Source organism: Pelmatolapia mariae, linkage group LG2, assembly GCF_036321145.2.
Source record: "Pelmatolapia mariae isolate MD_Pm_ZW linkage group LG2, Pm_UMD_F_2, whole genome shotgun sequence".
Classification (NCBI taxonomy): Eukaryota; Metazoa; Chordata; class Actinopteri; order Cichliformes; family Cichlidae; genus Pelmatolapia; species Pelmatolapia mariae.
In genome coordinates this window covers 26,167,315-26,181,523 of record NC_086228.1, presented here as the reverse complement: position 1 = coordinate 26,181,523, position 14,209 = coordinate 26,167,315, and the positions used below count along the sequence as shown (strand labels likewise).

The 14,209-nt window shown below is 40.1% G+C and overlaps 3 protein-coding genes across 3 annotated transcripts; 2 read left to right on the top strand and 1 right to left on the bottom strand.

Moving 5' to 3' along the window:
* Positions 1–114: 114 nt before the first annotated feature.
* Positions 115–2,236, bottom strand: LOC134634158 (carabin-like). The gene is made up of 4 exons (XM_063483223.1): positions 2,172–2,236; positions 1,758–1,875; positions 391–490; positions 115–258 (listed from the first exon to the last, which is right to left on the bottom strand). Exons 2-4 carry the CDS (start codon positions 1,868–1,870, stop codon positions 115–117), a joined length of 357 nt encoding a protein of 118 aa, XP_063339293.1. The 5' UTR covers positions 1,871–1,875; positions 2,172–2,236.
* A 376-nt stretch (positions 2,237–2,612) lies between these two features.
* Positions 2,613–9,301, top strand: ndufs8b (NADH:ubiquinone oxidoreductase core subunit S8b). The gene is made up of 7 exons (XM_063496839.1): positions 2,613–2,723; positions 5,730–5,792; positions 5,870–5,935; positions 6,052–6,141; positions 6,958–7,130; positions 8,506–8,634; positions 8,822–9,301. Exons 2-7 carry the CDS (start codon positions 5,744–5,746, stop codon positions 8,951–8,953), a joined length of 639 nt encoding a protein of 212 aa, XP_063352909.1. The 5' UTR covers positions 2,613–2,723; positions 5,730–5,743; the 3' UTR covers positions 8,954–9,301.
* A 785-nt stretch (positions 9,302–10,086) lies between these two features.
* On the top strand, positions 10,087–12,762 carry ran (RAN, member RAS oncogene family). The gene is made up of 7 exons (XM_063496827.1): positions 10,087–10,175; positions 11,057–11,114; positions 11,258–11,342; positions 11,571–11,696; positions 11,803–11,990; positions 12,085–12,255; positions 12,373–12,762. The coding sequence occupies exons 2-7, from the start codon at positions 11,082–11,084 to the stop codon at positions 12,415–12,417; spliced, it is 648 nt and encodes a 215-aa protein (XP_063352897.1). The 5' UTR covers positions 10,087–10,175; positions 11,057–11,081; the 3' UTR covers positions 12,418–12,762.
* Positions 12,763–14,209: the final 1,447 nt, after the last annotated feature.

Here is a 14,209-nt window from a genome sequence, read left to right as displayed (position 1 = left end):
TTAACATGTTGCCGGCCAAATAGTAAACCAGCACTTCAAAATCCAACGAGAGACAACATGGTGGCCATGTCCATCTTTTACATAAAGTCTTTGCAGCTGGACTCTTGCGCTTTCTTAAACCATCCCAGTGAGAGTGTTTGCTTCTCTTGCCTCGTAGAGGTTTTCATGCTGTTTCATCCTGTTGGCAGCTCCGCACAGCAGAGGCCAGCACTTGGCTCTGAGCGAGGCAGGGATTCCTTTCTGACACTGCACTTTGACCTGATGAGAGACCCGGAAAACAAACGGTTACTGTGCTTTTTCCTGATGTGTCACAATGTCTGTCATGTAAAAGGCCCATCGCCCATCATTTGGTGCCAGGGTTTATTTTCGGGCATCTTTGACGGGACGCACCTTACTGCTCTTCTTCAACAAGATGCGATCCCATTGGTCAATGATCTTTATCCACTTGGCCTCCCTCTGCCTGACCAGTTCAGGTGGCGGGCCCAAACTCCTGACACAGCACAGCACATGAATCACCAGGTAAGTATTTTGACACGTTTCACCTGTTTGCTGAACAATATAAATTCTGGAGACCTTTGTAGTGCTGTGTCGCTGCACACTGTTTAGTGTGTTGTCATTACAGACACACAGTGCTCCGAAAACAAGACAGGAAACAGGAAAACCACACGTTAGCAGTGTGAAGTCTCTATGGCAACAGGTCAGGATGTTATCAATGAAGAAAGTAAAGATGACAGGTAGCAGTTTGTTCAGTTAGTTTTAATGCTTAGTTTACACCGCCTCGTGTGCAATCCCCTGCCAGGGCTATTATCAAATGCACAGTCAGCTGATTCTGAAAGTAAAATTGCACTTTATTTTTCAAGTACACACACCCACTTTCAGTTCAGTCATTATGTTTTTTGCAATATTTTTTTTTTGTGGATTATATGTAGAGAATATCAAGTGTAAACAATCTGTTTGTGCAGTTTCCGTCCTGAAGAAGGCCCACTGTGGTTGAAACTACTTGGCTTTTTCACTGATACGCTCAGCTAAATCATTCTAAAGCATCTCCTCCCCCTTTGCTCTCCTTATGAAATTGCCGTAAAGCCATGTTATTTGCAGGGGTCAGCCTGATTTCTTTGTTTCTTGACGTGTTTCCAACTGACCTGCTTTCTTACATATTCTCCACTACACCAGTATAGCCTGAATTTTCCTTTCTTTCACTCTGTGTGACTTTTTCTGTCAATCTTAACATCTCCGCTCTAACAATTTGTCTTTTAACTGTTTATTAATGGCATTTAGTCCACCTGGCTGTGTGTGTGTGTGTGTGTGTGTGTGTGGGGGGGGGGGGGGGGGTGCAAATGCTGCTCTGGCTCTTAAAATCGGCAGATTTAAAAACTGCTTCAGCACTTCCTGGTCTTGTCATGGAAGAAAATTACTTTGTATGCTGCTTCAGGGGGTGTTGTGTGCCCACATTAGAAACTCTTAGCTCATCTGGAACCTTTGTCTTTGCTCATATAAAGACAAAGCAACAACCATTATTTAATATTTAGTTTCAAATTATATCTTTTGACAGCAGGTGCAAAACTTACTATTACCAAAGTCCCTGGGCTTTCTGATCTGATCTGTGTGATCTCGACAAGGTCGCCCTGCACGTCTTTTAGTCCTTTGTAATAAAAAAAATCTCTTTAATGGGAGAATGAAAACTTAGATCCCCTGGTTTTGAACAGATCACCAACAGCACAGTAACAGTACACAAGGCGCAAGGTGGATGTGCTCACCCAGCTGTGGACCCATTGGTTAAGATGAAGCCAAAGCGGTCTGTCTCCGGTTCAGATCCAGAGCTGTCCTCTTCACTGAGGTTCTTCTGGGCTGGACTCGAAGAATTCAACATCTTAGCTAAAGAAAAGAGGATGGGCTCGTCATCCAGTATGCAACCGATGAGGATGTGTGCGTCAGAGATGTTTAAAATCTCAAACATCCAAGATGGTAAACAGCTTAACCCCACTCTGCAAACGTCTCTGTGCACGTTTTCCCCCTCTCTCTCTTATTTGACTCGGGATCTATGAAATCTGCTGGCTCAGCTTTGAGAATGAAAGTAAAGAAGTGTACCAAGCCCCCCAGCCCCTGATTTCAAGTCATAAACATAACTACATCTGTTAAAGCTTTTAAAATATACATTTAAATGTGACTACCTTTTACATTTCCGCCCTGTTTGATTAGTTGGCTGCTGAAGAGGTGAAGTGATCCTCCAGTGATGGAAGAGGAAGACAAACTTCCTCTCTCTCTCTCTTGCTTTCTCTATCATATGCTCTCATTTGTTCACCACGCCTTCATTTCTCACCGTCACAAATGCAGTTTTCACATAAACTTCCGCGTCACAAACAATGACGATAAAATTATGGAGTGGTTTATTTATTTTTTGACTGTCATGAAAATGCCGTTAAACTGCTTAAATATGATTTATCAGTCATCGCATATAAGTGATAAATGTGCAATTAGGGCTTTTCTGTCATTTATAGGACTTCCTAATTGCGGGGAAAAACAAGAAGGCCTATGCTTACTTTAGGAAGCCAGGTAAATTAAATAACTTGTTACTTTCAACGGCAGGTAAAATATATTTGCGATTTCCTAGGTGACAGTGAATACAACATCAACGTGGAGGCCTTGAATGCAGCATTAATAGCATTGCACAGTTCAGGGACTATTGCCTCCTTAGTGTTGATCATCATAAACTTGTTTCAGTGGTAAGTCCAAAAGAGATTTACATTAATAATGACGCAAATTAGCTAGTATTGAGAATAGGCTGTGTTCATCTTATTGTCATGTTAGCTCCATTAGACTAAATTACCGTAAATTAACTGGCTAACATGGTTGTAAAGTTGCTGACCGATGAGTTTACCTTTATGAGGAATGCTTAGGTCATTAAAACATGTTTCATTTTAACGGAAATATATAAAAACTAAAATAAAGCTTAATTAAAGAAATTAGCTTGGCAGCATTAGTGTACCAGAGCCTAATTTTGCTAACTGTTATACTATTTGAAAGGAGGCGTTCAGGTGAATCGTGTAGACTGTAGGTTGGAACCAGCGGCTGGGTTAAAGACATTATCCTGTCATTGGTCAGGACAGCTGGTCCTTCATGTGTCCGAAAAACACAGGTAGTTCAGATTAAACCTCTGTGGTGGATTTTTTTTTATCGTATAAGTATTTTTATACTAGCACCGATACAGTAAAGGCATCGACTGATTTCTCTCTGGTTTTACATGTTAAGAAATACTAAGGTCTTTATGTAATGTCCCTGCTTCTAGGTTTTTCAGCTGATCGACTTTCCTGTGTATTTTACGATTTTACACGGCGAATACTGGTCAATAATCGAGGGATAATCCGAGAGTGGATTTCTTCCGATTCTGACAGCGTCCCGTGAACGTAGCAAATCGCTAACGTAATAGCTGGGATTTGGGGCGCCAGATTACAGGATGGCTGGGATCAGCTGGCAGTCTGTCTCCCTTTTTTCACTCCTCTCTTGTTGTAGAGAAGCTTTTCTGGGTTAATACGACATTTATAAAAAATATTTGCTGCAATATTGGCTCCACAGAGCGAACCCTTTACAGTCAGGTGAAAAGAGAGTGTTTTACGGGACTTTGCAGTAACCTGAAAGTTATGTTCCTGATGCATCAAAATGAGAAAAAGAGCGCCCAATTAAAAAAAAAAAATGTCCTACCAGCTTCAAGAAAAGGGAGGTATTATTGAGGAAAAAGAATGGGATCTCCGAGAAACAGACAAAAAGAATCAGCAGATGCAAGTAAAGCTAAAAGTAAAGATGAAGCTCTGGAAAAAATAAAATAAAGAAATCCTCCAAGAGAAGAAACAACAGGACATAAAACAGAGAGAGATGCAATGCAAACTCCAAGACATGGAGATAAAATACAGAGTGCTGAAAGCAAGGCGTGATAAGAGACTGCACACAAATGTAGAGTTTCTTCAAGAGAAAAGGTTAAAGGAGATAAAACAGAAAGAAGTGGATTGCAAGCTTCAGGACATTGAGAAACACAACAAAACAAGTTATGCTTGATGAAGTTCTGGAAAAAAAAACAAGTGTAAAAAATATAGGTAAAAAATAAGTATAAAAACAAGAAATGGGTAATAGCTGCATGTGTGCTTGTGTGTGTGGATAATATGCATTCAGAGGAGTTTGACTACGATGACCTGGATGACTGAGAACCTTCACAGACAGATAATATGCATTCTTTACTTGTTGGATCCAAATCCCAGAAGGAATTCAATAAAACAAGAAGACAAACAAAAACAAACAAACAAATATTTCTCTGCCTTCAAAGGTCAGGAATCAGGATGAGGAAGAAATTAGGTCAGATCACTTCAGGTTTTCCCAATGCTGACATAATGTTTCTGCTATTTGAAACATACATTTGGCATAAATGACATAAATCTCCCCTTTGATCATTGATCAGTAAATCTCACTGCATATAAATTCTGAAGTCTGATATAATTTCATTAGTAAAGCTGCTCAGATGGTTTAATTGCGGTTGCAGTAAATGTTGAACTTTGTTGCGATTGCTTTTCTCAGAATCACTAACCCCCATTTTGATTTATTTTTGCAAGTTGCTGATTTCACACAGCTCCACTGCTGAAACCTTCTTTGAGTTTTTCATTCAACAACAATAGTCTCAGGCAATAACTATGTAATTACACTTAGTATGTGACAGTACATAAATGCAAGCACCAGACACAAAATGAACAAGAGGCTTTCATATATCTAAATCCAGATTTTAGTCCCAGTTTTTGTTGACCATAATGAAAATGTATACTCTTTAGCATATATTAACTCCTGGACGTAAAATAAAATATACAAAAGAAAAATTCTGATTTTAGATCACATTTCAGATCACCACAGTAGGATATCCACAATGTAGGATTCAGGCATTTGTTTTAGTTCAACATCGCAATCATTCTAGTAGTTTTCAGAGCCAACAGTTCGCAGCAGTAACTTCAGCTGCTTCAATTCATTGACATTAGCAAGCATTCCTTTATACACAGCATTTCAGTCAGGTTGAGGTCAGGACTTCCATGCTGTAGATTTGCTGCTGTGCTTGGGGTCATTATCCTGTTGCATGGCCTAATTTAGGAAAAGCTTTAGCTGTCGGACAGATGGCCTCACATTTCACTCTACAAAACTCTGGCATACGGAGGAGTTTGTCGAATGCAAGGTGCCTATCTCTTGTGGTTGCAGAACAAGCTCAAATCATCAACTTTGCACCAGCATGATTGAACAGTTGGTTTGTGCTGTGTTTGAGTTTTGCTGAAGGTAGTGCTGTGCAATATGGCCAAACCTCCACTTTGGTCTCATCTGTTAAAAAGACTGTGCTCCAGAAGTCTTCTTCAAGGGCAGCTTTACCAACTTCAACCATGTCGTCGTGTTCTTTTTAGAGAAGAAGCTTCCTCCTAGCGGCCACTACAAACAAGCCACAGTTGTTCAGTCTTTTTCTAATTATACTGTCATGAACTTTAACATTTAACATGCTATCTGAGGCCTGTAGAGGCTCAGATGCAGCTCTTGGGTATTGTGCAGTTTCTCTGAGCACTGAACAGTCTTTGGGTTGGATCTGAATGCTCCAGATTAGCAAACTCGCTGTTGATCAATTAATCAGCTGCATAGCATCCTGTGACGAATTTCTTTTTCACATTTACTCTGAGAATCTTCATTCTTCTAACTAGTCTTTACTCTTTTAAAAGTTTTCTCTGCTCAGATGTCTGCAGCACTGAGTCTACGTCTTCTCCACTGCTACTCCAAACAAGGTACTAATGCAGGTGCCATTAACACAGTAATATTTAAGTGCACAAAATGTTCAGATCACACGTGTATATCTCTCCAGGTACATTTGGATATGGCTGCGGTGCAATTCGCCCGCTGAGTCTCAGTGTGCAGAGAGACGGCTACAGTGAGTACATACACCAAGAGCTGTACATATATATGAATTTTCAGTGGAGTGACCACATCAGCATGCCAAATTTGTATTTACTCACTTACTCCTCTCTCCTTTTATTCTTCTGTCAGAGTATGTAAATGCTAAGGAGCTGCCAACAGACATGAGATCCATCACTGACCGGGCTGCCACAACCCTGCTTTGGACCGAGCTCTTTAGAGGTCCTGTTGATTGTGTTTTCTGTGCTGATAGCCTAGATTTGTAGCCTGTAATGCTCCATGTCACAAAGCTCAAATCATCTCAAACTGGTTTCTTGAATGCAACAATGTTCACTAAACCGGCACCTAAATGACCTCCACAGTCACGAGATGTCAGTTTAACAGCAAATTTGGGATGTGATCCATCAGGAGACTCACAATGTGAATGTGCAGCTGACAAACCTGTAGCAACTGTGTGATGCTATCATGTCTATATGGACCAAAATCTGAGAGGAAAGGCTCCAGCACCTTGTTGAATCTATGTGCATAGAATTACAGCAATTCTGATGGCAGAAGGGGGTCCAACCCAGTTCTACCAAAATGTATCTATATAAAGTGTCTGATAATACTGTTATTAATCATGGCCAGAAATTAAGTTAATGAGGTCAGTATACATCCATCTTATTCATATGAGTCAGAAACTCAGGCTTCATACGCCTTTAAACAGTACATTTCAGACACTCCCTGCTGTTCATTGCTTTGTTCGATGTCAGTCAGAGTATGAATCCTTAATTAGAATCACCTCAATGACACAGCCCTGCTTATGAATACAGCAGCCCCACCCACCACAAAATAATCAGAAGGTCTATAGGGAGAGGACTTAAACCACTGTTTAACTCCTCTTCCTTTAAACTGAGCCACGTTGAAGAGGTGAGTAATTGACCTCTATTCAACTAACTCAAATCTTGCAAATCAATGTGTGTCAGGGACAGTGGGCCCTTTAAGATTTTTTTTTATTTTTTTATTTTTTTATTTATTTTATTCTTTGCCTTCACGCAGGTTTGGCAATGACCATGAGTTATCTGTTCCGTGAACCTGCCACCATCAACTACCCATTTGAGAAGGGTCCTCTGTCGCCCCGCTTTCGGGGGGAGCACGCCCTCCGCCGCTATCCTAACGGAGAGGAGCGCTGCATTGCCTGTAAGCTTTGTGAGGCTGTCTGCCCTGCTCAGGTAAATGCATACACACAGTCCCTTTTATTATGATAGTTGTGTTTTGGTTTTTTGACATGTTGAGGTTGTCTAGAGGATGTACTGAAGTACAAACAAAGCATTATACTGAACAAGAAAAATGAATGACATCACTTTGACATGGCATAGCTGTTCACCATGGATGATCAGGTTTGAGGATTTTTAGAAACTGATGGTTTGGCAGTGGCAGCTCTCTGGGCGATGGAACTGATAAAAAGACATTGAATAACCGCTTATTTCAACCACGGTAAGAAAAGAAGAGCATTTCTGAAAACACAACATGTTGAAACCTTGAAGCAGACCAGTCACAGCAGCTGAAGGTTTCCAGCTGAGAACAGGAAACTGAGGCTAGATTGGGCACAAGTGCAATAGTGTGGCAGATATTTTTGAACACATTTACCGCTCATTTAAACATCACCTTCTACCCAAGTATTGTTGACACAAATAACTTCCACAATCACCAAATCTCACCAGAGCTGCCTTATGCTCTCATGTGAATGTATACCCTATGTGCTTCTAAGCACCTTGTTGCATCTGCAGTACTGTGAAAAAGTCTTCAGTCAGCCCTCATTGATTTCTATTTTGCTTCAGACCAGCAGGATTTTCTTGTAATTTATTAAAGAGCTATTCAGCAATGGCTTTCTTAAGGTCTTTTAAAGTGTTTCTGTGTACATTGGCTGCTTTTTCCCTTATTTTCAGTGCACTCTAGTCCTGTACCTAACCACTTTCAGAGGAATGCTTTTTTTTCTTAAGCCACTTAGCACTCATGAATGAGTCATTCAAGACTAAAAAAAAAACACCTAACTAAGGATGAACTGTTGTTGTGCCTAAAGCTTACACATAACAAACAATTTAGCAAAGAACCCATTTTAAATTGTGTCTTTAGACACTTTTTATATCCGGCAAAGATCTGAGACAGGACCTAAGAAATGCATCTTGCTCTACACTCTATCCATCTTCTGTTCACCAAAACCTGACCAAAAATGGGCTCAGTGGTAGGGTGTCTGTCAAGAAACCATTCTTGAAACCAGATTATTGTTTTGAAGCTACCAGTGCGTCATGAATTCCTAGTCATGACCCAATGAGCTTGCACATCAGGATGTTTTGGTTCTATGAATACATGTATATCTCAAAAGAAAGAACAAAAACTTAAAGTTTAATACTACACTGCTTGATGGGAAAACATAGACTGCTGGAACATTTCATTATTAGCAGGGATAGTATTAAGGAATGCAAGCAAGGAAAAGAGGCTGAGGTATGCCAAGTTAATCGGGAACTGGAACTGAAAATCAGGGGCAAAAGGTTTGATGGAGCCAGTAAACATGATGCTTCCCTTTCCTTTCTCTATTGATCTCAGGCTATCACTATTGAAGCTGAGACTCGAGCCGATGGCAGCAGGCGGACCACACGCTATGACATCGACATGACCAAATGCATCTACTGCGGCTTCTGCCAGGAAGCCTGTCCTGTTGATGCCATTGTTGAGGTAAAAACAAAAGTGTCCTCCAAGTTTGATGAAGCTGAACAAGCAAATGCTAATGTGGGGATCTTTCACTGTCTTTATTCTAGTTCAGTACAGTAAATTTAGAACTGAAAAACTCCACTACTCCATCCAACCCTCCTTCAAAACAGACAGTTAATGTCTTTTAAAAAAAATTGAATTCCTTCTTCAGGGTCCGAACTTCGAGTTCTCCACAGAGACCCACGAGGAGCTGCTATACAACAAGGAGAAGCTACTCAACAATGGAGACCGATGGGAGGCTGAGATAGCAGCCAACATACAGGCAGACTATCTGTACAGATAGACTCACTGTGGGAGGGTACTGTATGTCCTCCTGATATGCATTTAAAGAGATTACTGGCAGTTTTACAGTTATGCCAGCGGGTTTCGAGTGGTGAAGCCTCATATACTGAGGAAATTCTATAAAAAACACACAAATTTTATGCCTCTTGGGTGTAGTTGTACTTTTTGATGTTGAGCTTGCACAATTTATATATACACAATGTGGGACAGACCATTTTCTGTAGCACGTCAAAGCTTGCAATATAAGAGTATATTATTTGAAATGTTTGTTTTAAAGATATTGACAGACCTGTTGCAAATTTAATTAACCAAATTGAAATTAAAGGGGAAAAACCTTTGAAACTGAGAAGATGTGTTTTGCGTTTTTTTGTCTTTTATATTATATCCAAAACTTGACTCTTGTTGGACCAAAACCCTTACGTTAAGTGAGTTAATGACTGTGTTTTTAATGGTTTATTAGGCTATTGTTATACGGTTGTAGCCTCCAGCGTAACTATTGCTGTTTGCAGTTGCGTTGCAAATTTTTAGTCAATAGAAAAAATATATATAATTAAATATGGTTGTTCAGTGTTCACTGGATTATCTGCTTTTTCAAGTTACGTAATAAATGAAAACTGACCAACTGACTTTCAACTATGTCATTCTACTATTCGAAATTAAAACGCACTTGTGTTTTTGAAGCCAGCTGTGGTAAACAGATGGTAGTTATAGATATTGATTATTCTTTTTGAAGTACACAAAGAAAGAAAATAACTTCATTCACTGACTTTTGTGTGGTAAGTGTACCAACATTACTTGGTCTGACCTACGAAGCATCTTTGGCTGTTAGTAGGATAACACTAATCATTTTGGGTATTAGGCTCTTTTGTCTGCCACATGTGCACCCAAAAGTTGTTCAAGGAAACTGCTGCTATCCTGTGTTTTTTAACAAATTACCTCAGAAATAAACAGCTCGTAACCATATCCAGCTGCCCAGCCTTAGCTGCTTGTCTGTAGAGGGAAATTATGTTTTTCTAGCTACATGTGAATGTCTTTTAGGGTTGGATAAGTGTGTTTAAATAAAGACTGAATGCTGAATCACGTTCAGTTAGGACCGTGTTGCTTCATGATGCGTTTTTGCCGCTGCGAGGGTCACATGATAAGGGCGGAAACTGACTCATAGTCCACGCTGAATCTCCCGCGAACGCAGCCATTTACTCTTTCCTCTCTTCGAAGTGTTACCGGTGAGTCTATGAATTCCTCTCACAATGCGGGCTATCATATATTTCAAGTTTGCATTCGTTGGGATAAAAAGTCAGTTAAAACAATGGGCAACTTTAACTTTGCGATTTTGTAGCTGTATCCACGTGAGGAATGGGGTAACTGGGGAAGGCCGGTGGTTTTTCTTATGCGGCTAACTAGCTGTTAGCTCGATGAAAAGAATGGCTTCCATGCTGTGCTAGCTAACAGGTTAGCATGCACGGCTATCCCTCATTTTTTTTCTGCTTTGTTCTTGGGAGTCGCGCGTATTCCTGTAATTGCATATTCAGTATTTTTGGCAAATATGTTGTGGATGCGTGGAGTTACATTCATGTGTAGGGAATTATTTAGTCTGGGTTTGACTTGGAGTGTAGCGTGGAACACATTAGATGGGCTTCCAGTCGGATTGTTTCAGTCGAACAAGAAAAAGTGCGCTCGCCCGTCGTGTGGCGCACTCTCTAACGTTTTTAGCTTTCCTAGCTAGCAGCCGTTGGTATTGAAATGCGCATTTATATGCGCGCTTTCGAATTTTCGATTGAACACAAATACACATTGAACACACAACATGAATTAAACCTTTTTTCACAACATAGCTGCACCGTTACACGTTTACTCGTTACGTGTGTGTGAACGTTAGCTTGGATGGAAAATGCTAGAAGTTATGGCTATGTAACAAGCTATGGAGTTTAGCTAAACGATAAAATCGTAGAAAACTGCTAAAAACACCAAAATAACATCTCAACAAATCATAGCTGATGTCATATTTTGTCTTCTTGAAATGCCATTTAAAGTAGTTGCTACCACTGCTAGTTAGTGTTGACGGACAACGTGCTAATCAACCATCCCGCCTCGTTTTGTTTAACAGAAAAGTCGCAACCACGGCGGACTCAATGGCACAGTGTGTTCCGGTGGCGGTGTTTAAGGTAAGTGCTTGCTATCTAACATAAATTGATGTTCCATTTCTCAGCCTTTTAACTAAATGAAGTACCGCTATCTGTGCTAACAACGGTCAGTGTGGTGAACCAGTACCAACCAGTCTAGACTAACTGTACGTTCTGCATCGCAGTTGGTGTTGGTAGGAGATGGAGGCACCGGGAAAACGACTTTCGTGAAGAGGCATATCACAGGAGAGTTTGAGAAGAAATATGTTGGTAAGTACTGGCTTGCCAGGAAGGAAATCAGCTCATTCTTTTAGTCTGGATGAGTTAAAGATGTGGTAATAGATTTGAAAGCAGGATGTAAGATGCCAAATGTGTTAAATGGAACTACAGGGAGCAACATGTCCTGCATGGCGTTTATCTCAGATAAAATATGACTGTCTTCATCACCATTTACACCTTCATTCTCCTTATTCATTATGTCTTTGCTTGAAATTTCAGCTACTCTTGGAGTAGAGGTGCACCCACTGATTTTCCACACCAACAGAGGAGCAATCAAGTATAATGTGTGGGACACAGCTGGTCAGGAGAAGTTTGGAGGCCTGAGAGATGGCTACTACATTCAAGGTGCTCCTCGCATCCTTCGCATGCTGCTCAAGTTTCATGTTTTTAAAATTCATGTACCTTGGCTTTAGCTGAACAATAAATTAATGCTTTCTTGCTTCCTCAACAGCTCAGTGTGCTATCATCATGTTCGACGTCACTTCTCGAGTCACCTATAAGAACGTGCCCAACTGGCATCGTGACCTGGTCCGTGTCTGTGAGAACATTCCCATTGTTCTTTGTGGCAACAAGGTGGACATCAAAGACAGGAAAGTCAAAGCTAAGAGCATTGTGTTTCACCGCAAGAAGAACCTGCAGGTAATAACTACTTGCAAAAATGTGTATTTTTGAATTGTAGAATAGACTTTTGAGTTTTGTCATTTCTAACTGCTGCAAATTGTTCTACCTGCAGTACTACGACATTTCTGCCAAAAGTAACTACAACTTTGAGAAGCCTTTCCTGTGGTTAGCAAGGAAGTTGATCGGTGATCCCAACCTGGAGTTTGTGGCAATGCCTGCCCTTGCTCCCCCAGAGGTCCAGATGGACCCATCCCTTGCTGCTAAGTATGAGGAAGAGCTTCAAGTGAGTATCACTGTACAGACTCATTTGTCTGATTTGGATGAATATATTGTAAATTTTACTTGCGCATCTTCTAAATGTGGAACAATCTGAAACATGACTTTGTTCTTCCATATCCAGGTTGCATCACAAACAGCACTCCCAGATGAAGAAGATGACCTCTAACCTGTTACCTAGTTTTGTCCCTCCCTCCTCCCCCACCTGTGGACAGGAAGTCGTTGGAGTTTTGCCCCCTTACTGTAAAATCCCTTTTCAGATTTTTTTATTTTTGAAATTTTTTTTTTTGTTTTAAAACTTAAGTAAAAAAGAAAAAAACTTGGTGGAAAAGTTGTGGTTCTAATTTCACTGTATGACACACACCCACCCTAGTGTTGTTGTTGGCATGGCAACGTGCTACTCTTCATCGTTGAGCACCCTCCATTGCACTTACCCAGCTCACATAATGCTGTTGTACGGTGTACTGGAAGCACTAAGGGGAGTAAACTTTGAATAAAAACATTCTCGGTATAACACGGCCGTGTTTGTTGTGATTTGCCTGCACGCCAACGACTTCAGCTCACAGGGAGCGCGTCGTAGTTAAAAAGTAGCTCTAGCATATTCAAGCATCTTGGTGAGGATGATTTGATGCACAATGCAGGTTCCTGAAACTCGGGTGGCTACAAGAAACTAATAAAATTCAGCATTTACTTTTGTGCTCTCCTGCTGTCACCAGTAAATGTTTCATATGGAAGAAGTCTCATGCAACATGGCCCACAGTAGGTCAAATACAACTAGATGATGCTATACTGATATTTGTCCAAACTTACTAATTACTGTTGGAATCAAGTGGACACATGGAAACCTGAGGTAGACAATGATAGACTGTGTCTTGGTGAGCCTTTACAAAGTGTGGTAATAATGAATGCTTTGCTTTCAGGTACAGCTAAAGGAGACATACAAAACATTAATCTTAAGAGTGTGCCACTAAATTGACAAAGCATGCAGACTGTAGGGCCTTATGGAAAAAAACTGCTCCTTCAAAGCTTTGGAAGGCACCAAATACTTTAAATATTTGTGTCAGATAACATTGTTTCCAGTTAGATGAATCTTGAGTTTAAGAATGCAAAAGCTGGCTATTGACTGTTCTTACTTCCTTTCATTGGCTTCAGATTTCACTTTCAAATATAACTGATTAAATATAAAGCTTGATATAGCCAAATAGATCTAAGGCATGGGCATGAATGTCATGGCAATTTGGGGTTTTGATAACTTATTTGACTAGTCCTTTTTCCTGGATAGAGTGAATGTACAGCATACATCTTTAATGACTTAGCAAAACAAGAATTGGGCGCATGAATCTGAATTTATTTTGAATTTACTTCAATCCATACAGGGTCAAATACATACACATATACTGCCACTAATATTTTGGTTAAATGTTCCTTAGCAAGTTGCCTTTTGAACAGATGCTGTGAAATCATTCCAACCTGGAAAAAGAGCAGGTCAAAAAGAAATCAAGAGTAGATTTCTTATTTATTACTCTGTGTTATAGATATTCCTTATTTTTCCCTTTACACCATGTTTGCATGGAAGTATGTTCAATAGTGCTGTGAAAAAGTATTTGCCCCTTCCTAATTTCTTAGTGTTTTAGCATATATGTCACACATGTTTCAGATTATCAAACACATTTTAGTATTAGACAAAGATAACCTGACTAAATACAAAATGCAGCTTTTAATCGTTGATTTCATTTATTAAGAGAAAATGTTATCCAAACCTACAGGATCCTGTGTGAAAAAGCAGATGCCCCCTAAACCTAATAACTGGTTGTGCCAATCTCGGGAACAAGAACTGCAATCAAGTGTTTCTGATAACTGATAATGAGTCTTTCACATCGCTGTGGAGGAGTTATGGTCCACTCTTTGCAGAATGCTTTTATTTCAGCCACACTGGAGTGTTTTAATTCATGGCAGAATTC

Excerpts from the sequence above, each read along its gene's own strand:
- LOC134634158 (XM_063483223.1), bottom strand. The coding sequence starts at position 1,870 with ATGTTGAATTCTTCGAGTCCAGCCCAGAAGAACCTCAGTGAAGAGGAC. Across the intron at positions 491-1,757 it reads ACCAATGGGTCCACAGCTGG|GAGTTTGGGCCCGCCACCTG; the intron begins GTGAGCACATCC and ends GTGCTGTGTCAG. Across the intron at positions 259-390 it reads TGTTGAAGAAGAGCAGTAAG|GTCAAAGTGCAGTGTCAGAA; the intron begins GTGCGTCCCGTC and ends GTCTCTCATCAG.
- ndufs8b (XM_063496839.1), top strand. The coding sequence starts at position 5,744 with ATGTCTGCAGCACTGAGTCTACGTCTTCTCCACTGCTACTCCAAACAA. Across the intron at positions 6,142-6,957 it reads TTGGACCGAGCTCTTTAGAG|GTTTGGCAATGACCATGAGT; the intron begins GTCCTGTTGATT and ends GCCTTCACGCAG. Across the intron at positions 7,131-8,505 it reads AGGCTGTCTGCCCTGCTCAG|GCTATCACTATTGAAGCTGA; the intron begins GTAAATGCATAC and ends TATTGATCTCAG.
- ran (XM_063496827.1), top strand. The coding sequence starts at position 11,082 with ATGGCACAGTGTGTTCCGGTGGCGGTGTTTAAG. Across the intron at positions 11,115-11,257 it reads TTCCGGTGGCGGTGTTTAAG|TTGGTGTTGGTAGGAGATGG; the intron begins GTAAGTGCTTGC and ends TCTGCATCGCAG. Across the intron at positions 11,697-11,802 it reads AGATGGCTACTACATTCAAG|CTCAGTGTGCTATCATCATG; the intron begins GTGCTCCTCGCA and ends CTTCCTCAACAG.